General features: G+C 39.7%; 1 protein-coding gene across 2 annotated transcripts in view; it reads left to right on the top strand.

Moving 5' to 3' along the window:
• The window catches only part of KCNN2 (potassium calcium-activated channel subfamily N member 2), a 124,255-nt gene that overhangs the window by 10,910 nt on the left and 86,830 nt on the right, over nt 1-26,515 (top strand). For both annotated transcript variants that reach the window (XM_075931993.2, XM_089779294.1), the window contains exon 4: nt 12,412-12,830. In XM_075931993.2, the coding sequence (XP_075788108.2) occupies nt 12,412-12,830 (419 nt within the window). The remainder of the gene's footprint in view (nt 1-12,411; nt 12,831-26,515) is intronic.

Genomic DNA, 26,515 nt, shown 5'->3' with positions numbered 1-26,515 from the left:
GTTGGAGCAATAAATAGAGGAACGCAAAGGTTCTCTTTCTCCCTTCCCTGCATCAGAATATGCAGATTGTACCACACACCAGTAGGAAACATATGTGAAGTTTAATTAAGAAACTTCCACTATTACAATAAACACTAGATCAAATTATTTCAGTGATGCATTCACTTATGTAATGAGTCTTTTCATTTTTTCACATAATTAGAAATAATAAATATTCTCCTAGTTGAACAATGCCTTCATTTATGTCTAAACAACTCTAGTACCTTCAGTGAAGTTTTATGTAGATGTTAACTGGTTAACTGGTAAGCCTCACCCTTAATGGCTGGGGCAGCTTCTATCTGCAGCGGGTGAGGGGGCCACTCCAACGTAGCCATGGTAGGTGTGGGGGAGGTTGCTCCAGCCCCCATGCTTGTTCCTGTTCAATCAGTTAACCAGTTAAACTTAACATTTAATTGGTTAATTAAACAGGAATTTACATCCCTAAAGTGTATCTCATATCTAAATGAGACAAGATATATCTCCTGTTGACTTTATAGAAATTATAGGTTTTTGACGCCTCTAAAAATCATGTAATTGTAAACCATATATAAAAAAGGGACTGAAGTGGGAAGGAACAGTATAACCTGGTCTAGGCTTCCAGCTAACATTGATTGAAGAGTTCTGAGATCTAATAAATTTATATTCAAGGATGCTTGTTTGCAGTAGTTTCTATCAAACAAATGGACCACTGAGCAACCAAATATTACAGAGCATCTAATCTTGTTCATTTAAGGGCACCATTTGAGCTTCTTTCATGTGTGGCTGTGATGATAATGATGGCCAAGCTACTTAACTGCTACTTAGAACAGTATGAACAAGTGGCAAGAGTATTAATTATTACACAAGTTAGAAGCAAAGCAGTTTGGAAACTGAGGGTAAGGTCTTCAACATGTTCAAGCTCAATTACACTCAGTAGAACTATGACAATTTATACCAGCTGATGTGCTGTCCCATAAGATACCTTTAAAATTTTTATTATTTGTATTTGTTTGTTTATGTTCACCTGATAAGTATGGACAATAAGACTGAATCTGAGTCTGCTCTCATGGACTTCAGTGCAGTTTTTTTTGTTTTATGTTGGTTTCAGTTAATCCATGGAAGCAGAGTCAGGCCCAACAAATGTAGAATATATTTCTGTGATTTGATTCATGAAATGTATGTCTGGTCTACTAACTGTAGCGTTCTGGCCTTTGAATTTACATACATGTTTGTAATCAACTTGAAAGGGGGTTCGAACTGTAATAGCAGTGTATAGTGTAACCACCACTGGGTAGATTTGAACCTGGGAAGCTTTGTATAGGAACCTCTACAGCTTGAACTATAAAACCAACTGGCTCTCAGCCCATGCTGTAGAGGTGTCTTGCTCTTATCTGTTGCTGTGGTCTAGGTGCTACTGCATGGGACAGTGAACCACACTAGCTGTGTGGGTTACAATAGGATTCAGGAACATTGAGAGAACTGTGTGTGGAAGCTGCCATAGCATCTAGCCAACTTTAGTAAATATCATTAACTCTCCCTGCTAGTATAAATCCAGTCATAGGTGCTGAGTTTTTCTTTTCCCTTGGGATTCTTCACCCCCACATCCCTGCCCCTACTCTACTCTCTCCCACCTTCATTCTACCTTTTTTCACCCTCATTCTGCCTCTTCCCTGAGCTTCCTGCCTGCTTGCTGCTCTCTGCCCTCCTGCAAGCTGTCCTCCTAGCCACCAGTTAGCTGTTGGCAGTGCCCTCAATCAGCTGTTTGGCAGCACCCTGATCAGCTAATTGAGGATCTGCCAAATAGCTGATTGGGGATAGCCCAGCAGTAGTGGCTGATGGATGCTAAGAATTGTTTTTTTTTCCTGTGAGTACTCCAGTACCCATTGAGCCAGCACTTGTGAAACCAGTCACTTTTTCACTCCCATACTCAAGGATTAATTATTGTAATATTTTGTAATTGTGTAATTCATCTTCAATAAAATGTAAGTTATCTCTGACAGGAGCGGTATTAGGGGGATGTACTATAATTAATTTTGTAATTTGCTTTAGGATAAGTTTAATGTATTGGCTAATAACAGTACTTTTCTTATTTACTTTTCCATCAGTTTTTAATATTGTTTTGGAGTAGCAAACAAACAAAAAATAATAATCAAATGTGTTTGAACCACATAAAGTATAACTCCATTCACTTACAAACAGAGAAACAGCTCATGAACGAACAAAGAAAATCAGTATTTAATCAAAACACCTCTTCTTGCTTTGATAGTATTTAATTTTTTGTAATGTTATGAAATATATTACATTTGACAGGTGAATGAGAAGTTATCCAGTCCAAAAATTTGGTCTATGCAATATTTAATAATTTTACTTTTACTGGCTTATGTATTTTTCACTATTACTAGGTAGGTCAGCTTTGTTAATTTTAATTTTGGAAGATTTTTGGGAACAAATTTCATAGTTGTCACTGGATCACATTTCATTTTTATTGAACATCTTTCTGCCTTAGAAGGAATTCTTTTGTTAAAGTAGTAAAACATGAAGTGCTTATTGTCACTTAGGATCAAATTATTTTTAACTAAACTTTGGTAACTGAAGATACTGATAGTTTAATTTTTATATTATGTATCTATTATGCATATATCTTTTTAAATATTCCCAGAGTATATGACATTTCTCTTTTATTCTTCACTAGAACAATCCCTGTAATTGTCCTCATTGATCAGTATGAAACTAGATCCTCAATAAAATATGTTTATATTTACTTTTTTTAAAACTTCAGTCAAAGAAAAGAAAGGGAAACAAGTGAGGCGTTCATTTGAGGCCTGATAATGAAATGTGGGAAAACTGAGGTAAAGAGTATAAGTGATTTGTCCATAGCCAAAGAAGAAATTGGTGTGGAAGCCCCAGTTGGAACTCGGTATTTTCTGGCATGCAGTCCTGTACTCAGCCAAACATATGCCACTGAAATGAAAGGCATGTCATACAAATACTTTTTTTGCAATATGACACTTAAACTGTGACATACAGTAAGATAATATTGTCATGAATGTCTGTGTAGGGTGCCACACTCAAGAAGTATGCGTACAGCATAACTCACTGTAAATGATATGCATGGCATATGGCCCAACGCTGCATCCCATACAACATAATATTTAATGCAAAAGATTCAGTGGTATTTATTTACTGGGCTATGTAGGTCAGTGTTAGGAAGTATTTCTAATAGTACAATGTGAAAAACCTCCCTGAACCACTAGATTTATTTTATGAACATTTGTTCAAGCCTCCACAACATTATGATACCTGTCACAGAACACTATCTTAGGCAGTCCTTTTTTTACATGCTCTTGACCAATGTATGTGATACATTTGTCTAGAATTGTGGGCCAGTGCTTCAAGTTCAACTTTACTATCTTATCAAACACATAAATTCGTTTCAGACAATGAATGCTGTTTCCTGATAGAAAGACAATTACACTTTCAGGTAAGTCAGTTAATAAGGAGCCTATTATGTGATTACTGCCTGGTGTTGAGGCATCTTGTATTAACACTGTAGCCTTAGTCTTTTAAAGTGGCCTTGACCCAATCTCTAAAATCATACCCACAAATTTGCACATATAATCTGAGATGTGGATTCTGCAAATTGTTTGGGACAAAGGCTATGTGCTCATGTATAGCTGGATAATACCTAACTTGTTGCATCACCTAGTGAAATATAAATAATACACAGAAATAATTTGCATTTGCAAATATTTTAGTTAGCCATCAAACAGCATTCTCTAGCAACCCTTCAGGAGCTATATGTGGAGATCACTCATAGTAGTTTAATCCCAGATCCCAGTGCACAAACTGGTGGGACTCTTATTGATTGCCCTCTTATTCTTACAGAGCCATCAGTTTGAGACATTAACACTTTCTTCTTCAAAAGGCATAATAACACATTAAGGGCCTGATTCTTTGCTCTGCATATAAAAAAATTATTGCAGTCAGTATATCTGTCCAAGCAGCTGATCTGACTCAAATCCTTGACAGCAGAATGCAGTTGAAGCAACTGGGCTATGAACAAAGGATAGATTCATAAAGAAGATTTCTTCTCTTATCTAAATGGCAGCATGGCCCCCTGTTTAGGATTGGCCTGCAGTAGCAGCTTAGTGCCATCTTTTATGTCTTGCATCCAATGTTGTAGGAAAAATTTCCATTCTGTTGTGGTCTCTCAAATGAGAAGATTTGAAACAGCAAAGTCAAATGAAGGATTTCTATACAATGTCAATCTTCATCTCGGATTTGGTAGTCAGGTAAAAAAATGTGCGGTTATCTATTTTTATTTTGTAGCCATATATAGTTAGACATATGCCCACTTCCCAAGGGCAATAGGGGATACTACTGGCTGTGTAGAGTTAGAGGAAAAAATGAGTGCTTAGCGTCAAGGCTGGCAAACTGCTTTCTATTGCTCTTTGGTGCCATTTAGAAAGAAACAGAAGCTACAGAGCAATTGTTATTTTCAATCTTAGGTCAGATGTGTTAGTCAATGCACCTAGGAGTCTGAAATCAGATAAACACTTTCTACAGCAGACAGTAAGTGATTTTTTTAAATTTCACCTCTCTACATGATTTTTGGTTGATTTTCCTGGGCTGCCAAATAATGGGCTTTTTCCTAGTCTGGGCTGATGTGCTGAAAGTAAGGTTTATGGAAAGGAAGCTTCCTGAAACATTAAGAAATGCAGTTGTATCTCTGCCTTTGAAGGTAAGGGAAATGGTGTGGATAGTTGCTCTAACCACAGTCCAGTCTTGTTTATTAACAAAGAATGTAAGCAAACCTACTGGCTGTAAGTATAGATAGAACCTGTTTTCTAGTTTACTTCACATAAACTAGACAGGATTGATAAAGGTGAAGCATTCCAATAACAACATTAGACTTTTTGTTGATGTTGAGCATTAATAAAATTGTCAACAACTAGGCAATGGCAATCCAATCACCTTTGATGTTAGGAAGGTTTTTGATAGAGTAGGCTGCATTTTCCTTTTTTATGCTTGATAGATGTGAGTTTGGTAATGATTTGGTTGATGGATTAAGCTTTTATGTTGATACAGCAGCTTCACTCCTAAGTAACGGTGCAGAGTGAAACCATTTTTTATATATAAAGGAATGCATCGTGTGTCCTCTGCTTCCTCATTTACCTGACCCTGCTGTTGAAAGTCATGCTTTATGGCGAGATTGTAACTTGCTGTAATAGCATAGTCAAGTAAAAGGGCGAAAGATCTTGTTTGGTCTCTGGTTTTTACCTACATTATGCTCAAGGCATACTGAGGACTCTGAGAGCATGTCTATACTAGGGAGTTATTTTGAAATAGTTCCCCTTATTACAAAATAACAAGGTGAGCACCCACACTCCAAAGCCTGTTATTTCAAAGTAATAACTCGAGCATGTGAAAAGGAATAACGCTATATCAAAATTTTTATTTTGGGAGTTATTTCAAAATAACTTATTTAAAATAACCCCTTAGTATAGACATGTCCTGAGGTGCAGCTATGTTTTTGCTTTACTTGGAAAGCTGGGTGGAGAGTCTGTAGAGCCTTGTGCCAGTGTACAAATCAGTTTGATGGGGGTGAAGTAATCTTCATGTACAATAATCCTACAGCTGTTCTTAGTGCATAATAGCATGTATAGTCCCAGAGTAGATAAAAACTGATTTATAAGATCATCAGATACATTTTCCCCTTTTTCTACATGGTACCTCTGGAGGACAGAGTTAAGATGCTTTAATTCTCTATTTTTATACGTTAGCATCTTTGGATTTCTGTTAAGTTTAACATTATTTTTGGAATTTCTTAGATTTGTTATGCTTGTTTCTAAAATAGTTTCAACATCTCGGTAATGTTTTTAACCTTAAATCACTGGAATATACTTAACCTTAGCTTCAGATTGACATATTTGTATTTGGGAATTTCCTTGAATAATTTTAAAAAGCAGATAATACATAAATAGTAAATAAGAAGTCCAAAGAGCTTGATATATGCATTTCTAATTATTTGAATATATTAGCATCAACCTAACTTTTTCCCCTTTATTGTTATTGTAGGGTCAGATTCACCAGTATGCTCTGTCTGCTTTATTTCATACTGTACAAATGCAAAGTACCTGAAGTGAACTGGCCAGTTTCCTCTGGTTCCTGACCATTCATATTCACCCTGTCGTCTTGCAGCTCTTGTCCTTCACATTCCTATTCACCCACTCCTCTAGTTTTCTTAGCAAGGATGCTCACTTTCAAAATGGTTGCTTCATTCCATGTTCCCAGTGGGAGAAACGCCAAGTTGCTTTCTGAGAGGATGTAGGTTTCTAAGTTTTTTGGGGCCACCATTCCCATGAATTATGGAACCAAAACTAGTGTTCCCATAACATTACTAGCTTGACTAATGGGATTAATGCACTGATAAAATTAGAAATGCTATCATGCTGTCTGAAAGACAAGCTGATGTTTGTTTGAGGAGTTTTGGTCTTTGTTTCTGTAGTTGTTCTATTATAATCATCAATGTAATGCAATTTTCTCCCTGTATCATGTATCTCTCCAGATGTGCAAAAGGAACTTAAACTGCCTTACTGGGTTTCCTCAGGGGATTCCACTGTCAAGTGTTGTAAAGATGGCGTAGGTGGCTCTATGCTATCCTCTCTCTTCTTGGTAATAGGATTGTTTCAGAACAGGACAGAGATAGAATTGGTAGACAGAGTGTGATGGGGCAAAAGCAAGTTGAACTCCAGTTATCCTCATCGGTTCCTGAGGAACCATTACAATCTGGCAGAAGCTGGAGCAGCTATTAGACTGTTCCACTTCAGAAGTGGACTGCTTTGGCCCTTGCTAACTTCTGACATCAAGAGAGGCAGAAACATGGTTTAAAGCCATATATACTTTTCCCCATCCCTCATCAGCTGTACTGAGAACTAATCAAGAGCATCTAAGATCAAACCCAGTGTTATATAAATGCCTTTCCCTTCTCCTTACCTATTAAATCCAAAAATAAAAATATTTGAGAGAGGAAAAGTAAAATAATTTTAGAAATGAACTGATCGCATTGCTGAAGGGGAAAAGTGAGTCTGCAGAAGCGAGCAATTTTACTTAATCTGTCTTCTCTGGAGTGGGAGAAGCTAGCTCAAGTTATCATCACTTGTGTCTGTGATTCACTTGTGTGGCTTGTGCTTTTAGTCAGCAGAACTGTTTGGGGGGCAGTCAAAGTTGAGAAGAGGCAAAGGACATTTTCATGAGTGCCCCTTTCATGTCTCTTAGATCTGTAGGTTAATGCAGAAGAACCCTCAGTTCTCTCACCTGGCAGAAGCATTCCAAATGCTGAAACCTGAAGAGCTTCCTTTCATTACACCAGGGGTGGGCAATAAAATAGTGGTGGCCCGCCAAAGTTAGTTCCTGAGGGGCTGCTACCACTGTAGTTACCTGTGCCTCTGCAGGCATTGGGTGATCACAGCTCTTATTGGCCAGCGATCGCTGTTCATGGCTAATAGGCACAGCGGGAAGTGGTGTACCAGGCCATGTCACTTCCCCCAGCTCCCGTTGGCTGTGAATCGTGATCCATGGCCAATGAGAGCTGAAATTGCCCAACACTTGTAGAGGTGCAGATAAATACAGAGGTGGGGGCCCACCAGGCACTAAGCCTAAGAGACTGGATCCAGCCTGCAAGCCAGTATTTGCCCACCCCTGCTTTACAGTGTGTATTCCCACATTAGAGAGAAACAGGCCCTGTGTTTGGTTTAAACTGTAATTATATTACCTCATAAATGGAAAATACTACTAAATATTAAATGAAAGTATCTGTATTAAAATGGTCACTGATGAAGAATCATCTAGTGAGTGGTCTTAATTCAGTCACTTACTTATTGGTCTAAAGAGTGTCACATATTCAGATGGTGCCCCTGAATGGAGGATTTTATATTTGGAACTATGATTTGGTGAAAGACGTGTAAAACTCATCTAGATAAATAGCTCCCTATTAACTACAAATATGGGGATCCTTAAGACTGATGATTATTCCAGCAAGAATCCAGAAGAAATTATGCTCATGATCTCCCTTTTTAATTCAGGAGAATGTAGCTTTTGGCTTGTGCTAAATCTTTCTCTTTTGGCTGGAAAACACCTCTTTATGAATAATAAACTCATCTAACTTCTTTGATCTCATGATATTTCTATAGCCTTACAGGAATCACTTGACTTGCTACTGAATTGCAGTTTTTTGCAAAAGTTACAACTTCCCAGCAGCACTAAGACATCTTTTTTATCACAAAGCCTTTGGATTCAGCATCTTGGTAATCCCCCTCACCTCCTAGAGGAATTCTTTGGTGGCATAGAGCTACTGTTGCAGAGTCTTGTTTGAGGGGAAAGGTGGTTTCCCTAGATTCCAGTGATTGCTTTGGGACTCTTGAAAGCCAGCCGTTAAAATGATATTTGTCTTCTTAGGCATAATGTGGATAAAGGATGGAGATAAAGCTCTGACTATATCTATACTTACAACTAGATTGTCACTGTTGTGATCGATGCAGCAGTGTTGATTTAGCAGGTCTGGTGAAGACCTGCTAAATCAATGGCAGAAAGGCAAGTTGGTGGGAGAACATCTGTTGTCACACCAAGGTGTAGACAGTGCTGTAAGTTGACCTAAAGTACATTGATGTCCGTTACATAATTTATATAGCTAAACTAGCATATCTTAGGTGGACCTACACTTGTAGTGTAGAATAGCCCTTAGTGTGGAACAGAACAAAACACTGTTATACAATAGCTCAGGAGAGGAAGTGAAGAAAAACCTTGTCCATAACCAGTTGAAAACAGAAGGGAAATTTGGGTGTGTGGAACAAAACCTTAATTGTAGTGTGATCAGAACGCCCTGATTAACTTTGCTTCTGCAAAACATGCCAAAACTATTTGTGCTAGAGTTTCAAAACAGCTCAGAACTATGTATTTAAATGTATGCATAAGTCAGATAACTATGCACATGTTAATTAAAAATCTTGTTTAGCAATTCGCATGTACATTTGGCAATGTGCACCTATAATAACTAAGCATAGAACTCTAAGTGTGTTTTTATTTGCAGGTCTTCCATGCTTAGATATCTGGTCCCTAATGACCACAAGTGATCAAACCTAATTTTTTTTGTCTTATCTAAATGACAGCACCTTTCTAATTGTATGTCTTAGTACTCTTTCAAATAAGAAGTGTGCCACCCACTGAATCACTAGCACCATTACTTGCTTCACCGTAATGTTCCTATTCATTTACTGACATATACAGTATTCATGGGAGAACCATATGGCAAGATGTTGATATTCACAGAAAATTCACTTGTATAATTTCATATAATGGCATCAAATTTACATAAACAGTAACATGCAGAAAAATTATGTTTTCATGATGACAGTAAGGGACACATTTTCAAAATGTCCCCTTAATTTAACATTTTTACAAGCAAATTAGGCATTTATTCATGCAGATGATGAATTTGTTTGTCTAATTATCCAGTTTGAACAAATGATGTGTTTCTTGCATACAGATGGTGATACCCATAAGAGTTTTTTGACCCATAGTAAAGTTGTGCCTAACCCTGTAGGTAGATCATAATAATACACACAATAAGCAAAAATATATTACAGCAGTCTCTTTAAGGCGCAGTGTCATTGCTGGTTTATATGTTGATTCACCTCTTTTTATTCTGTCATGTAGTAACTGTTGGATTCATAGTGGCCTATATGAAATTAGACATAAATACAAGATTTTCCTAACTTCTGTGCCATGCAGATTTGTATCCAAGACATGTTCTTGTCATCTCTGTGGGAGTTAGGCTGCCCTCAGAAATTTTGACAATCTCTCCAGAACTATGTAGTCACATGTATATAAAATAAAGTGCTAATTTCTTATTTCCCAGTTTAGTGCAGTGGCCAAATGTATTAATAAAGTCATGAGGTCTGTACTCAAATCAGTGCACAATATGATCCTGGGGACATGGCTCTGTGAGAGATGCAACTGCATAAATATGCCTTGGAAACATTAATCTTTTTCTGAAGCAGTGGCATCTGAACCATGGTTGGTGGACCAGACTGGTTTTTGGAACACTTTTTGATTGTCCGTAGAGAGTGGGCTGGTCAGCGCTCCCTCCCTCTCTCTCTCTCTCTCTCTCTCTCCCATTTCCAGCTCCTAAATCTGATTGTTACCACTAAAAAGACAATAACATTTTACTAATACTACTTTTTCATATAAATAATGGTTGTAGTTGACATGGGAGGTTCTGCATGATGATAGCTGGGAGTGGAGCCAGTTCAAATGATTGCTCAAGACAGGGTGTGCAATACGTGGCCTGTGGACTGGATGCGGTCGTCCAGGATTAGCTTCAAGTGGGCCACCAGTGCTTTATTTACCTGCATGTCCATAGGTATTGGCCGCGGATCGCCTTTCCTGACCAATGCAAGCAGCTGTACCTATGGATGCGTGGGTAAATAAAGTGCTGGCGGCCCACTAAAGGCTAACCCTGGCAAATTGCCTCTGACTTATTTCCCACCCCGTCTCAAAATACATTTGTTATATACATTTGTTGAACAATAATTAGATTAACATATGCTCTGTATGTACTGTAATTGTGAATGTTTGACTGATGCATGTTTCACTGTTATGGACTGCTTGATCCTCAATTACCTCATAAGCTGTAGACTTCTTTTGAAATAAATTGTGTGATACCTCACAATCGCAGTAACATTAGTTTATAGTTTCTCTGTCTTAAGACAAAGAGCAGCAGCTGTTTCTGAATTGAAAGCTGAATGAATTCTTAGGCGGATGTACAGTGTATTTGTAGTGTGAAAGAGAACAAGATGTTCAGGTGACCATTTAAACTCTTGATTTGGAAGAGAGGTAATATTGCTCAAGGAGCTGAATTTGCTAGGGACTATATATTATTTAGGGGTTCCTTCACAAGTTAATAGTACTCCTGTGGCTTCCTATTAGAAAAGTATTGTGATATTTTAAAAATCAATTTGAAAATCCTAATTATCTGATTATAAAAAAATCTCTATCAATCTTAGGAAGGATTTTCATCTTTCAGCTATGGAAAAGAGTTTTACATACTGCTCCTATAAGGTATGTCTACACAGCAGGGCTAAAGTCAAATTACGCTATGCAACTAGAGCTACAACAATTGTGTAGCTTAAGTTGAAATAGCTTAACTCGGCTTTTGGCGCTGTCTACACAGCAGGAAGTCGAAGGAAGAACATTCTTCCTTTGACTTCCCTTACTCCTTGTAAAATGAGGGTTACCAGGAGTCTGAGTAAGAAGTCCTCAAGCTCGCCATTATTTCAAAATAAAGGCTTATAGTGTAGACATGCTATTTGTTTTTTCGGAATAAAGTCAGTTATTCTGAAATAATGCTGCTGTCTCGACATAACCATAGTGAGTAACTTGGTTTTCCAATCCATTTGCAGTATCAGAAATTCTTTTTTCTGCCTCATGGCAGGATGTTACCACTGATGAAATGCTGCTAGTGTCATGAATTATTTTCTATCTTGAAAAGCTGTTCATAGAACCTGATTCTGCAGCCTTTCCTTATATAGCTCAACTGTCAAATGACTTAGCTAGTTAGGATCATGAATGATAGGCAGGTTGTTTATTGCATATGAACTATTTTAGTTCAAGATCATAATAATCACTTTTCCCACTCTCAAAGTGAATTTTTTTGTTAGGTTTGATATTTATTTATTTGTTAATGTTTGGAAAGACTGTTGATAAACCTACTGAAGTATTGGTATCCTTTGCACCGAAATGGTATAATCTAAGGCTCCTGATCCCGCAAAGGCTTACTCACACAGTGTGTGTAACTTTCAGGATGTGATCATCCCCACTAACCTCACTGAGGCTATTCATGTGCTTCAGTTAAGCACATAAGTAAGCCTTTGTGGTAAAGGGGTCTAAAATTTTATGTCATCCAGCCCAATTCAGAATTAGGCCACAATCCTGATAAAGCTTTCATACATTCTAAACTTTACATACTGTGAGTAGTCCATCAGTTTCAGTGGGACTGTTCACAGTATGCAGAATTTAAGCAGGTACAGAAATCTTAATATACACAAGGCCTTAATAAAATATTGAAGATATAAGAATTTGAGCAAATTTCATTTTTATATAGATATCCTTTTACATTATTTTTTATTTTATATAACAACTCATTCTAGATTATGTAAAGTTATGTATTGATTGTTTAATTCATATAGGTGGTTTAGCAAATGGTTTTTGACAAATTTACATTTTTAATATGTTGCCACTTATAAAATTGCTAATGACCAACTCCTGCAAATATTGTTTTTAAAAAGAGGTTTGTTAATCCTTTACTAAAGTAGACCTTATATTTTATTATTTTAGTTGTTCATGGTGGACAATGGAGCAGATGACTGGAGAATAGCCATGACTTACGAGCGTATTTTCTTCATCTGCTTGGAAATACTGGTGTGTGCTATACATCCCATACCTGGGAATTATACATTCACATGGACAGCCCGGCTTGCCTTCTCCTATGCTCCATCTACAACAACAGCTGATGTGGATATTATTTTATCTATACCAATGTTCTTAAGACTGTATCTTATTGCCAGAGTTATGCTTTTGCATAGCAAACTTTTCACAGATGCCTCATCTAGAAGCATTGGAGCACTAAATAAGATAAACTTCAATACACGTTTTGTTATGAAGACTTTAATGACAATATGTCCGGGAACTGTACTGTTGGTTTTTAGTATCTCATTATGGATAATTGCTGCATGGACTGTCCGAGCTTGTGAAAGGTAAGTCTTTTTTCCCAGTCATATATATTTAAGAAAAATCAATTTATTACTAGTGTTGTTTTTTTTTTCTAATCTCTTGGATATTATCTCATTCTTTTATATTGAACAGAGTGATGTTTCCAGTACCTGGGCCATGTTAATTGCTAGTTGTATTGTGCTTTTTGTATCATGGCTTTCTGGAATGCATTGTCTCTTGATTTCAAAGGCCTTTGAAGGGATGTTTGAATTGTCAAAGATTTCTGCCTTTAGAGTTGTGATATGAGTTATTTACTTAATTCTAATGCTATCTGAGTGCTTTATTATGAATGGTCTAGAACATTAGAGATTATAGTAGAACTTAAGTGCCATAAAATTACTTTAATAATAGCCTTTAAAATTCTTCATTTAATATTAAGTCTCAGTCACTTTAGCTTATGGTTTATTACAATATTGACAATGGTGTAAATAAATCAGTAATGGGAATCTCCACTGAAAATTTGATTTAAAAACTCTGATAATTCTAGTGTTTTATAACAAAAATCAAAAAGGTGTAATCTCAATATATTCTATGGACAGAGGTTTTTTTATGTGGTTAGATTGAATGCATACCATATTTACATTTACCAATACATAGTTTACTGTGGTAGAAACTACAAATACAACAACAGAGACAATCAGTAGAAGTTATAGTGGTTGGCACTTTCTTATGAAGTCCAAAAAAAAGTATACTTTCTAGCCTTTCGTTAACATAGGTTTAAATCTTCAGCAACCAATAGACATTGAGCAGGTACAGAACAAATCATTATCAGTACTATACACCTTACAAAAAGAAATGATCTGGGCAGTTTCAGACTAATGTGAGCTCTCGTGAGTAAGTGAGCAATAACAAGTGGAACATGAAAACATCCACTCAAGGTGCAGGAGCAGTCAAAAAAGCAAACAATGTTAAGAATCATTAAAAAAGGGATAGAGAATAAGAGAGAATATCTTATTTCCTCTGTATAAATCCATGGTACACCCACATCTTAAATAATGCATACAGATGTGATTGCCTCATCTTAAAAAAGATATATTGGCTTTGGAAAAGGTTCAGAAAAGGGCAACAAAAATGATTAGGGGATTGGAAAAAGTGCCATATGAAGAGAAATTAAAAAGACTGGGACTTCTCAACTTAGAAAAGAGGAGATTAAGATGGGATATGATAGAAATCTATACACTCATGACAGCTATGGAGAAAGTGAATGAGGAAAAGGTACAGGCAGTCCCCGAGTTACGCGGATCCGACTTATGTCGGATCCGCAGTTATGAACGGGGCTTTTCTCGCCCCTGAGAACGGGAGCGGCGGGACGCCCAGATGTGCCGCGGTCCCACCGCCCGCATCCTCCGGGGCAAGAAAAGCTGCTCCGCGTCTCCCTGGTCTGCTGGGGGGGAGTCTGGCGCATCTGGGCTGTCCCGCTGCCCGCGTGCTCTGCGGCTTTGCTCCACGCCTCCGTGGTCTGCTGGGGGGGCTCTCCCCCCCCAAGCAGACCAGGGACACGTGGAGCAGCTTTTCTCGCCCCGGAGGACGTCTGGGCTGTCCCGCTGCCCGCGTGCTCCGTGTCTCTCTGGTCTGCTGGGGGGAACTCCTCCCCCCCAGCAGACCAGGGAGACACGGAGCAAAGCTGCGGAGGATGCGGGAGGGATCGCGGCGCGTTTCGGCGGTCTCGCCACTCGTGTCTCCCTGGTCTGCTGGTGGGGGGAGGGGCGCAGCTAGTGCGCCCCGCCCCCCTTCCCCCAGCAGACCAGGCTTTTCTCGCCGACAACGCCTGGGGTAGAGCAGCTGGGGCGCTGCCGGGTTGGTCCCGCAGCGCCGCTCCACGGCGCTACTGGACCAACCCGGCAGCACCCCAGTTGCTCTGCCCCAGGCGTCCCCAAGTCAGCCGCTGCTGAAACTGACCAGCGGCTGACTACAGGAAGCCCAAGGCAGAGTTGCTCTGCCCCTGCTTCCTGGAATCAGCCGCTGATCAGTTTCAGCAGCAGCTGACTTGGGGACACCTGGGGTAGAGCAGCTGGGGTGCTGCCGGGTTGATCCCCGCAGCGCTGAGGTGCGGAGCTGCGGGGACTTACCCGGCAGTGACCCAGCTGCTCTGTCCCAGGCGTCCAAATTCAGCCGCTGTTGAAACTGATCAGCGGCTGATTCCAGGAAGCCCAGGGCAGAGCAGTTCTGCCTCCGGCTTCCTGTAGTCAGCCGCTGGTCAGTTTCAGCAGCGGCTGAATCTGGACGCCAGTTCCGACTTACATACAAATTCAACTTAAGAACAAACCTACAGTCCCTATCTTGTACATAACCCGGGAACTGCCTGTATTTACTTGTTCCCATAACATAAGAACTAGGGTTCACCAAATGAAATTAATTGTTAGCGGGTTTAAAACAAACAAAAGAAAGTATTTCTTCACACAACGTACTGGGGAATTCCTTGCCAGAGGATGCAGCACTTTAACAGGATTCCAAAAAGAATTAGATACATTCATGGAAGATAAGTCCATCAATGGCTATTAGCCAGGATGTGTAGGAATGGTGTCCCTAGCCTCTGTTTGTCAGAAACTGAGAATGGGCATCAGGGGATGGCTCACTTAGGGTATGTCTGCACTACCCTCCTAGTTCGAACTAGGAGGGTAATGTAGGCATACCGCACTTGCAAATGAAGCCCGGGATTTGAATTTCCCGGGCTTTGTTCCATGAGGAGTAACGGTAGTTCGGACTAGGAAGCCTAGTCCGAACTACCTAGTCCGTGCCGCATGTAGCCGCGCAGCATGGGGTTCGAACGAGCAGGGATTTAAAAATGGCGGCGCCTGGCTTATGCAAATGAAGCCCGGGAAATTCAAATCCTGGGCTTCATTTGCAAGTGCAGTATGCCTACATTACCCTCCTAGTTCGAACTTGGAGGGTAGTGTAGACATACCCTTACGGTGTGTCTAAACTACATGGCTCCATCGATGGAGCCATGTGGATTAGGCTGATCGGCAGAGGGAAATGAAGCCGCGATTTAAATAATTGCGGCTTCATTTAAATTTAAATGGCTGCCATGCTGAGCCAACAAACAGCTGATCGGCAGAGCGGGGCAGAGCGGGGCAGCATGCCAACCTGAATGCCTCATAGGATGAGGTTTACCAGGGAGGTCGATAAGGGGCTTTCATGTCGACAGGGGAGCGTCCAGATTGCCCCGATATGCCGACAAACAGCTGATCGGCAGAGCGGGGCAGCCATTTAAATTTAAATGAAGCTGCTATTATTTAAATCGTGGCTTCATTTCCCTTTGCCAAACAAATAAATTTACATGGCTCCGTTGACAGAGCCATGTAGTTTAGACGTACCCTTTGTGATTACCTGTTGTGTTCCCTCCCTCTGTGGCATCTGGTATTGCCCACTGTCGGAAGATAGGATACTGGACCTTTGGTCTGATCCAGTATGGTTGTTCTTATGTTCTTAACAGGACCATTTGATGGAAACAATTAGGAAGAATCTCTGAGAGATTTCATGTCTGTGGTTCTCAGGCCTTGCACTGAAATACCTTCAATTTCTTGTGCTGGAATGCCTTCTTCAAAATATTTCTGAGATTTCCACTAATAATTGCTGATCACTCTATAACCTTTTGCAAATGTGCCCTTTTAGAAAACAATTTTGCAGTTGCTTTCTGGCAGTCAGTTGCTGAATATACATTGTGTACTTGTTATTTCTCTCAGGTAACGGGAAGAGAGGAAAATTTTATAAACTGAATATGGAGGTTTATATTGTTATCATTTTTAAAAACTTCAGAACTGAGAAACAGTGGAACCAAGTGTGATATGCTATTTTCCTTTGGCTTGTCAGTGTTCCACATGCTGTGGTGAAGATGTACAGTATATTATGGTATAACAGGAATAGCTCATCAGTGTATATTCTGAAAACACCATGCTAAGGAAGACATGTAATTGATTGAAAGAGACAACGTAGATGGTGTAGTATCTTTTATTGGACCAACTTGGGTTGCTAGTATACTTTTGACCAACTCGGAGTTCTTAACAAGACACTTGCACCTTCGACCAACAAAAAATGGTCCAATAAAAATATTACCTTACTTACCTTGTCTGTCTTAGTTCCTGGGTCCAGCATGGCTACAACACTACAAATGTTAAAATTATTGTCTGTCAAAATAGTCTTTTCAGATGGGACAGGTAGAACAGATTACATTTAATGCATTTATGTTTTAGAAGTCCCTTTCTTCTCCTGAAAATGTTAACAATACACTTCAAACCTTTCATTTTCACCAATTTATTCCCTTTTGTCATATTATCTCCAATTTCCCTTGATTAGGACACTATCCCGTAGCCTCCCAAAAAGAGCTGAGTAGATTATTTACACTGTCTTTAATGAATATTCAAACATATTATGAGAAAGTCAGGTGCTGTCAAGGAAAAAAGGCACAGAATGAGAATAGTGAGGTTACTGAAAAGCACTTACGTATATGAATAATTTTGTTAATGTAATCTAGTTCCATTGAACTCAGACAAAACCACAAAAATGTCATGAGTGTGACTTGTCTTAATTGCTGCAAACCCAGTGATGGAATATGCATATTGTGAATTACATTTGTGGCTTTTTGAATTCACTATAATGAATGGAGATACTAGGCTATGGCTTTATTTAAAAGCACCAGTTCAACATAGAATAGTCCTATGGCTATCTTGATACTTGATGTAACTGCACTTTATTTAGTAGAGTGGAACCATAGGTGAGTTTTGCTCCTCTTTGTTAGAATGATATTCCTGGGGCAATTTTGTACCACTGCGCAGTGCAGAATTTTGCAGAAATTAATGTTGTGCATGCAGATTTTTTTTCTCCACAGAAATGGGCTACAGTACTGCCAGAGACCACTAGGGGCTACTGGTCTCAGCAGAACCCAGCTTGCACATAAAAGACATTTCTGAGGGGGAGGAAAAGGAAGCTAGAGGGTGCATGGCAGTTGCAGTTACCTGCCCTGAGGGAAGGATTGCTCAACATGCAGGAAACTCCATGCAAGCCTGGGACCAAGCATCAGGCTGTTTCTTCCTCTGTATCCTGGAGGGCAAGGGGACAAATGTATGGGCAAGGGAGTTCCTGTAGCATGGCTCTAGACAGGAGGGGGGTTAAGTGTTTTGGTGGTTGCAGGGGAGGAGCTGTGGTTGTCAGGCTTACTGGATGAGCTTGGGGGTGAGATAGGGAGTCAGAGAAATAGGAAATGATTGCCATAGGGGTTTCTACAACTTTTTACTTCTGTGAGAATTTTTGAGTGTGTCCATATGGTTATCGATATCCATGCTGACAGTTCTTTTGAAATAATTTATCAAAATAATTGAAACTCGCATGATTATGGAGTATTATTTTGACAAATAAAATTTGCAGAATTTTAAAATATTGTGTGCAGAATTTTTAATTTTTGGTACAGAATTCTCCCAGGAGTATTGTGAATTTTTAATACTCTGGCCTAATGCACTGGGAATTGGAAACATTTCCTACCATTAATGGGGGTTGCATGGCCAATTTCCTGCACATTCAGCTTCAGATTTTTCCTGATGCGATTATGTTTCTTAGAAGAACTGCACTGAATCAATGTCACTGGCCCAATTACTAATTAGTCAAATTTAAAATATTGTGAATTCCCACCCCGTCATGAAGTAAAATAAGAAAGTGCCACAGACACAGAATGCTCAAAGGCTTCTATATTTGAAATTAATTTCATCTTCTTATATATATTTATCAATATAATTGTAGTTAGAGCTGAAAAAGACAATTTAAAACTTTCTGAGGCTATTGCAGTTACAATCCCGAGATAGAGGATGAATCTGAAACTATGTTTAATAGGCTTGATTCACTCCGTAGCAAAAAATGTACATAAATAACATGTTCCATTTACATATTTTTTTTTTTTTGTCATAAGTAGAAAAACCTTTATTCGAGTAGGTTTTATTAAGTGTGTCAGAAAATAAACATGACAGAAAGAATGTATTGTTTTACTTGACATTATACATGGCAGTCTAACATTTTAATTGTTGATTTGGCGCATTTTTATTCAGCAGAAATTCAAACTCAGTCAGAATTTTGGTTGTTATTTCCTGATGAGAGATAATGAAATAAAGAAAAAATAACTGTTCTATTCCACAAATATCAGTAATTCTCAGAGTCACCACTGTCATATCTGCAGACACACTGGTTGATAAAGTACCATAAAAGGTTGCTTTAGTGTTTCTGTGACTGTATATTTCCATGCCTGACTATTCTAATTAATGCACAATAGTGTGTGTGTGTGGGGGGGGGGGGGGGAAGGAAAGAACAGGCTACACCAAAAAAAATCATAAAAATCATGGAATGCACCCCATCCCAAAACACTCAGGGAGGTTTATGTACAGCCAGGAATAGATAATGACAAACAGATAAGAATGGCAACAGAAAAGGCAGAACACATTTTCATGTAATTGCTGTAAAATCCAAAGTATTCATGTTAGCAACAGAAAGCAGGAGCTGAATGACAGCCTAGTAACTAGTTCTATTTGGTTTTAACACTGTTAAGCCAATCAATAGTTCTATTGGGATTCTGGAGACTGTCACATCATAGAGCCTCATGGAAATGGGATGGGTAGGTTTGAGTGGGACTATTCATGCTTTGGAAGGAAATGCAGATGATCGCCATTGTGAACCTATTTAGGGTTGAGTAGAGACTGGCCATGGATACCAGGCAGACCACTTCATTGTTGTGTTTCTAGATCAGTCATTTATGCATGCACGAGCCATTTTACAAACTGCAATTTAAGGTCTCCTTGGGGACACTAGATATGGGGGGAAAAGAGGGCAGTGGTTTCTAGGGTTAATGTGACAGACTGCTTGCTAAGCCAGAGCTCTGCCAGGCTAAAGAGGCTGAGGGGAAACAGATGAGCAATCCCAGGCCTGAAGGGCTATTAGAAGCATCTCTGGGCCTCACTGGGAGAGAGTTGTATAAGGCAGAGAAAGGAAGCCAGGAGGGGCAAGGAGCCAGGGTGTGGCTGAGTGTGCTCCCAGGCAGATGGAGAAGATGGCTGACTTGACTGTAAGCTTTGTACATAGAAGGTGGTGTGGACTAACAATAAAAGCACGGGTGGCTACACCAGAGTGGCTACACCAGAAGCTTCTCTGGCTGATTCGTGACCAGAAGGTGCCCCAGTCCAAGGGCCTGGCTGAGGACTTCACTACAGTTCTACATGTGGCATAGTGCTGAATACCCTCATCAGTTTGATGCACAGCTGTCTGTCATGAATGTGCTCCCTAAAATATACCTGTTTTATTTGGCCCAGACCAAAAAAAAACCCTTAATTTTTCATTGTCTTCTTGAGATATGTGAATCTTAATTTGCAATGTTCATGAATGCCTTTGCTAACACTCATTTACAGAGTCCATTACTCAAATATGATGCTAATAATGATCTTTCGACCTGTTAGTGAAATGTCTCTTCAGTCTGGCAGTCACTCAATTATAACAGGTGAAATATAAATCTCTTCAAATTCCACAAAAAAGTTAGAAACACATTAACATTTTAGTATTTTATAATTGAAAAATAGCTTGGCAAATTTCCTTCCAATTTAATAAAATAAAATCATCCCCTTTATTGTGAGATGAAGTATGAGATTTGTCCAACTTAAAAGAGAGTATTTTTTTCAGCACAAAGGAGGATCAAAAAGAGGGCTTAAAATAGAATACTGGTTGCAGCTGTAAATATAATATATTCTATGCATATATTCCAGCATGTCTGTGTAAAAAAAAAAAAAATAAATAAAAATTCTGAGCCAAAATGTGCCATCATTTACATTACTGTATGTCCAGAGTAGCTCTATTCATGTCATTGAAGTTTCTCTGAATTAACAGGAGTTTAACTGAGAGAGCAGAATTGGGTCCTCTTCATTTTCCTTACAAATGACATTGGCAGTTTGTTTGCTTTTGTCATTTCTCTTTTGACTTTCTGACTGTGAAGCCATTTCAGATGAAGAAGCTTATGTCATTACTGTTCCTCATTCTGTCCTGCCCTTGATGTTAATTCAGACATTTGTTTGCTCTCTTTTTGTATTCATTTGGACTTCCTTTGTACTTGCTGTGCAACCTTTCATTTTTCTATAAATAAATAAATTTCTGTATACCTTATTTCCTGAAATTGGATGTTAGCTCAAAGATTTCATTTTCTATAAGATTGGGATGTTACATTTCGATTAATCAGCTAATCAAGTGGTTGATGGATTACTTGATAAGGGGGGTGCTCCCTATCCTCCTGCACCTCTTCCTTTGAAATGTTCAAGATCTGCTTGCAGGTGGCTCTTGTACATTTCAAAGGGAGAGGCGCAGCAGTCAGGACCCCACACAAACAGGAACTACTTCGGTCCCCACTTGCGCTGTTTCCCCGCTGCTCCTCTGCCACCCTTGTTCCCTCTGCAGAGATGGTGCTAGGGGGAACTGGCTTTTAAGCCAGCTCTCCTTAAAGCTGGCTCCTGCTCACCTCCTTGGTACCTCTGATACAGGGGGGAGCGACTAGTTGAGTAGTCAACTAATTGCTTGCATCCCTACTAAAAGAAACTTAGAAATTGTAAGTGTGACGCAAATTCAAGAAATCTAACAATCTCTTTTTTCATACTGGCAGCTCAGATATGTCAAGCCTCTAAACTCTCAAGGAAGTTATTTGGATATCTAATTTCCTCATGACTTGTGTCCAATATCTTTTGCTAGTGTGTAAGATAAATTTGCATAAAAAGCAGAAGACCACATTAGGCAGTTATATATGCTACCAAAACTAATACTAAATGGGAAACTGCGTAGATCGTTTTTTCTGCATGATCTGTTTTAAAAAACTGTAATATAGATATTTCTTAAAGAAGCAGAAGTTCTGTAAATTACAGTAGCTTCCAGATGACTTAATCGGGATTGAGGCCCCATTATGTTTATAATCCTCCATATATGTATGCAGTAAAATCCATTCTCTGCCCTGCAGATCTTGCAGTCTAGTTGATAGTTAAGATCTGACCACTATCTTTCTTTTCTGCACAATTTCTCACAAGTTTTATCCAAATCTCCTCTTCCCTTCATATTGTCTTTTCTTCCCCTCCTATATCTTGCTCCTCCATTTTTCCTGTCACAGATGCAGAAGTTTCTTCACTGCTTTTTAATCTAACCACACATTTACCTCCATGACCCCACCCAACTTTGTGTCTTACACCCACTCTTATCTCATCCCTGCCTTTGCTCTTTTATTTAACCTCTCACTCTTCTCTAGCTCTTTCCCCTCATGATACAAACATGTTTTAGCTTACCCATCTTAAAACAAACCCACTCTTTTGCCTTACTTATCTCTCTTCTTAATTTATCTTCCTTTTCTTTTTAATATCTCATATCTTTGAACATTCTAGAATCTCTGTCTAGAATTCTTCTTCTCCAGTACCATTCTAAACCCTCTCCATCCAGTTTGGCTTCTGCCCTTTACATGCCACTGCAATTGCTCTTGGGACAGTCTCTTAAGACCTTTTCTTAGTCACGTCTCAGAACCACTACTCCATCCTCATCCTCTCCAGCCTCATTCTCCCAGCTGCCTCTCGGACAGTGAACCATATTCTTCTTGAAATTTTGTGCCCCTTTCACTCCTTCAGTCACTTCTTCAGCATGTCTTTTGGAGGATTCTTATAGTTTCTTCTGTAACTTTCTGTGGGGGAGCTCTGTCCTTGGTGCCTATTTCACCTCCCACTACACCATGTTTCTGGGTAATTTCATTCAACACAAATTCAACTATCCTCTGTGATGAGTCGTTTACTCCACACTGGAAAGTGGCCAACTGAGCCAAGTAAGGAGTAGCCAGGGAGCAGAGTTGATTAAAGGAAACTCTGAGTGGCACCACAGAAGAAGCCTGCCTGAGACTGTTTGCATAGAAAGACTTTGGGTTAACCCTGGAAAAGGGAAACATGGATTGTGACCTGGCTGGAGATCTGAGCCATGAAGAGGCCACTGTGGTTCCTAGATTGAAGCGGGTTCACAGGATGAGAGAATAATGACAAAGGCACCATTTAAAGAGGGTTCAGCAACTGGCACAGCTTATCCCCAGAATGGCCAACAGGAAGTGTCACTGTGGTGAGTTGCCCATGTGCCACCATGTTTATGCAGACAAATCACAGATCTGTGTGTCTACTCCAGACTCCAAACCTATCTCTTTCGGTCCACACTAAAATCTCAACCTGTCTCAGTGAGAGAGCTTTATCTCTGTCCAGCAGCCCAGGCTCAGAAATTGCAGTCTTGTCCCACTCATAATCAGTTCAGAAAGTTGCTGCAGAGATAATTTTCCTAGCCTGTCCTTTGACTGTCCCACCACTTACTTTGCAACCTTCCACTGGCTTCCTCCTCTTTGTTGCATCAAATACAAGTTACTGTCTTCACTTCAAAGGCCTTTTATGATATGTTCCCCACACTGCCTATTATCTCTCATTCAGTAGCTAGAGATAGACTCCTATCTCTTGTCTTCTCTCCTTTGCGCACTTGTTTAATTTTCAAACAAGCACCTGCATGCTTTCTCCAAATGCTGCCTCGCATGCTTAGGAGCAGCTCCTTGCAAACATTTGCAGAGTTATCTCCTTTTGTCCCTTCAAATCCCACCCCAAATGTGTGTGCTGCAGAAATGCCTAAAAAAAGATTGACTGTGGTCAGGCTGTTGGTGATCTGAGGCCACTGCCTATCATGCTGACCAATACTGTGTCATTTTTTCCTGGACTCCCTTTTTGGTCTGTTTGTATCTATCTGTTGTTTTATACTTGGATTGTAAACTCTTTTTGTTCTTCTTGTTCTGTGTATACAGAACCTAGTACAATGGGATCTTGATCCATGATTATTGCTTCTAGGTGCCATAATAATGCAAATGTTGCCACTACTACTACCCATAATAATAATAAACCAAGGTTTTCATTTTTTCAGTTAATCTGTTTAAACCACATCAAAATGAACATGAAATTGTTCTCATATTTTTATCATCACTGTCTGTTCAGTGCAGAATCTCTTATTTCCTTTTGGTTTGATTGAAACTGAAACACGTTACTTGTGATCAAGTTTCTTTAATGGTTGTAAAAGTAGTCATAAAATATTCATTACAACAGCGATCAAACATGCCCTATTATCACCTTGATGTATGACTCTGTACCAATGCTATGAATGATCAAATAATTTCTTTTCATTCCAACTTTAGTTTTGGATGTTGCAGGGTGAATGTTAATTACTGTAAGTTTAAGTTGTAGTGCTTTTTAAATATTTACACTGTAAGGGACTAAAAATAGATGTAAGCATTTATGAATAGAGCTCTGCAAATCCGCTGATATGTGTTTTATATCCATGGGTATCCGCATCCACAGATGTGGTTGTGGGTATCCACAGCTCATTTTTTCGGATGCAGATGTAGATACAATATTTTTTTACTCACATAGGATTCTATTTAAGAAACTGTACTTTCCATTTCCAAAAGTTCCTGGTGATGTTTATTTATAAAACAACTATAGAAGAGTAAGGTGTTTTATCACTGAATCACTACCCTTGTATACACAACCAGTATGGGAGCAGACAAATCCTGGAAATGTAACTGATTCAGAGGAGAAAGTGGCCTTCAGTGTAATGCTAAAGGGAAATTTCTACATACCATGTTGTTGTTCAGCTTGAAGGGAGAAGAATTCATGAAGTTTTAGTGGAGGCAGTGGAGATGTACCAGTTCATACCAATGGTGAATTTAACTCCACTTTTTTTTTTTAGATTTTACCCTTGATTATTTCTGGAGTGGTGATGGTTGTGCTTTTTGCCATAATTTTCTGAAATATGAATTAGAACTCTTTTTGCACTGATATGTTTTCTTTTAGCCTTGATTTAGAGAAATACTCTCACAATAATGGAAGATCACAAAGAAAGGAATAATGTGTCAGTGAATAAAATTCTCTTTAAAAATTACAAATAAAGACGTCGTTGAACCAGGACAATGCCAATTTACAATCAGTTCAAAAAATAGCATATCCAATACATCTACAAAAAAAGAGTTCCTTCCTTCCGTCCGTCCGTCCGTCCGTCCGTCCTTCCTTCCTTCCTTCCTTCCTTCCTTCCTATCTATTTAATTGTAGGATATTTTATAACTGATTAATGTCCCTTTTTTTCTTTTTTAAATTTATGCCAACTAAAGCTGGAAAAAATGGCAGTACTACAGTGGTTTCATAAATTTCTTTTGCTTTCATTTAAAAAAAAGTTCTAAATGCAGACCCAAAACAATTCCCCACGTCCCAACCCCGCTTTTTGATTTTCAAAACTAGGAAACAAAAGATACCAAACAGTTCCAGCCCTGTATTTTGGTTGATTTAATTTATTCAATTTCAGTGTTTGGAAAACAGAAAAATCAGTTGTTTCCACAGTTCTACTCCTAATTTTACTTGTGAAAATTCATGTAGAATCAGGACTAAAGCACCTGGAAGTTTCTGGGGTAACTAAACCGTGGATGAGCAAAATTGCAAGCTCTTCATTACCAAACCAGGAGTGAAACTGAGAAGTTCACAGCTACTTTCAAGGGCAAAAAAAAAAGTCTGGTTTTTAATTTGAAATCTACAAAACATGATGTAGATGTTGATCTTCCCATAAAGAAAGGCAGTCATATTCCCACCCTGAAACAGTTTTTACATGATTGCAAAATTCTGTATGTTCCTATAATAGCCTTAATGCCATGTTCAAAGTCAAGTTATAATCTGAAGACTGCTTTCAAATTAAGATAAATTTTAGTGTCAAAGCAGAGTTCTTTTGTTTCATAATGTAGAACTTGTTTTGACTACTTTTAAAGTGAAATATTCTTAACTAAAAGACTTACCCAGTGTTGCCCGAGTCCTTCAGGGCAGGGGGCTGGCGGGGGGGAGGTGTACAGGAGTCAGGGCGAGGCCTTGAGGATGTGGGGGGGGGGCTCAGGGCAGGGGGCTGGGGATATGAAGTGGTGTCAGAATCAGGGTAGGGGGTTGAGTAGGGGCTCAGGTCAGGGGACTGGAGATATGTAGGGGAGAGTGGAAGTCAGGGTTGGGGGTGAGAAGGAGCTCAGGGAAGAGGATGGGGAGTGCAGGAGTTTGGGCAGAAGTGAGGAGGGGCTCTCAGAGCAGGGGATGTGAGTGCATGAGTCAGAGATAGGGTTGGGAAGAGGGAGAGCTCAGGAGAGAGGGTGGAGGGCTCAAAAGGAGGTGGGAGTTGCCACGGGCTTCTCCTCAGGGTCAACGTGGGACAGAAGAGACTGTGTACCCCACTTACTGGCTTCTTCCCTGGGATGGGGGGGCACTCTGCCCACTGGCTTGTCCCTCGGGTCGGGGGGCTGCGTACTCTACCTGTCAGCTTCTTCCTGGTCCTGGGGTGGGAGTGGGAAGTGCACAGGCTGACCCTCCCCAGGGCTAGTCCATGTTTTTCCACCCCCACCCTCCTTCCCCGGTCTGGCACTGCAACCGAGGGCCAGGAGAGGGATTTGGTTGCTCTTTACATTGGCCAGTGGCCAGCAAGATGGTGCGCTCAGGCCCCAGGCTAGCCACCCTCTTCCTTGTGCAGCTCTCTCCTCTCATTCCTCCATACATTATAACTGTCCCCTGTGCTTGCTGCCCCCAGTGGTCACTCTGCAGTATAGTTGTCCCTCCGATCAGCCCCCTCTCTTTCCATGTTATGGAAG

The sequence above is a fragment of the Pelodiscus sinensis genome, chromosome 6 (assembly GCF_052426305.1).
Source record: "Pelodiscus sinensis isolate ZL-2025 chromosome 6, ASM5242630v1, whole genome shotgun sequence".
Lineage (NCBI taxonomy): Eukaryota > Metazoa > Chordata > Testudines > Trionychidae > Pelodiscus > Pelodiscus sinensis.
This window is presented reverse-complemented; position numbering and strand designations above follow the sequence as displayed.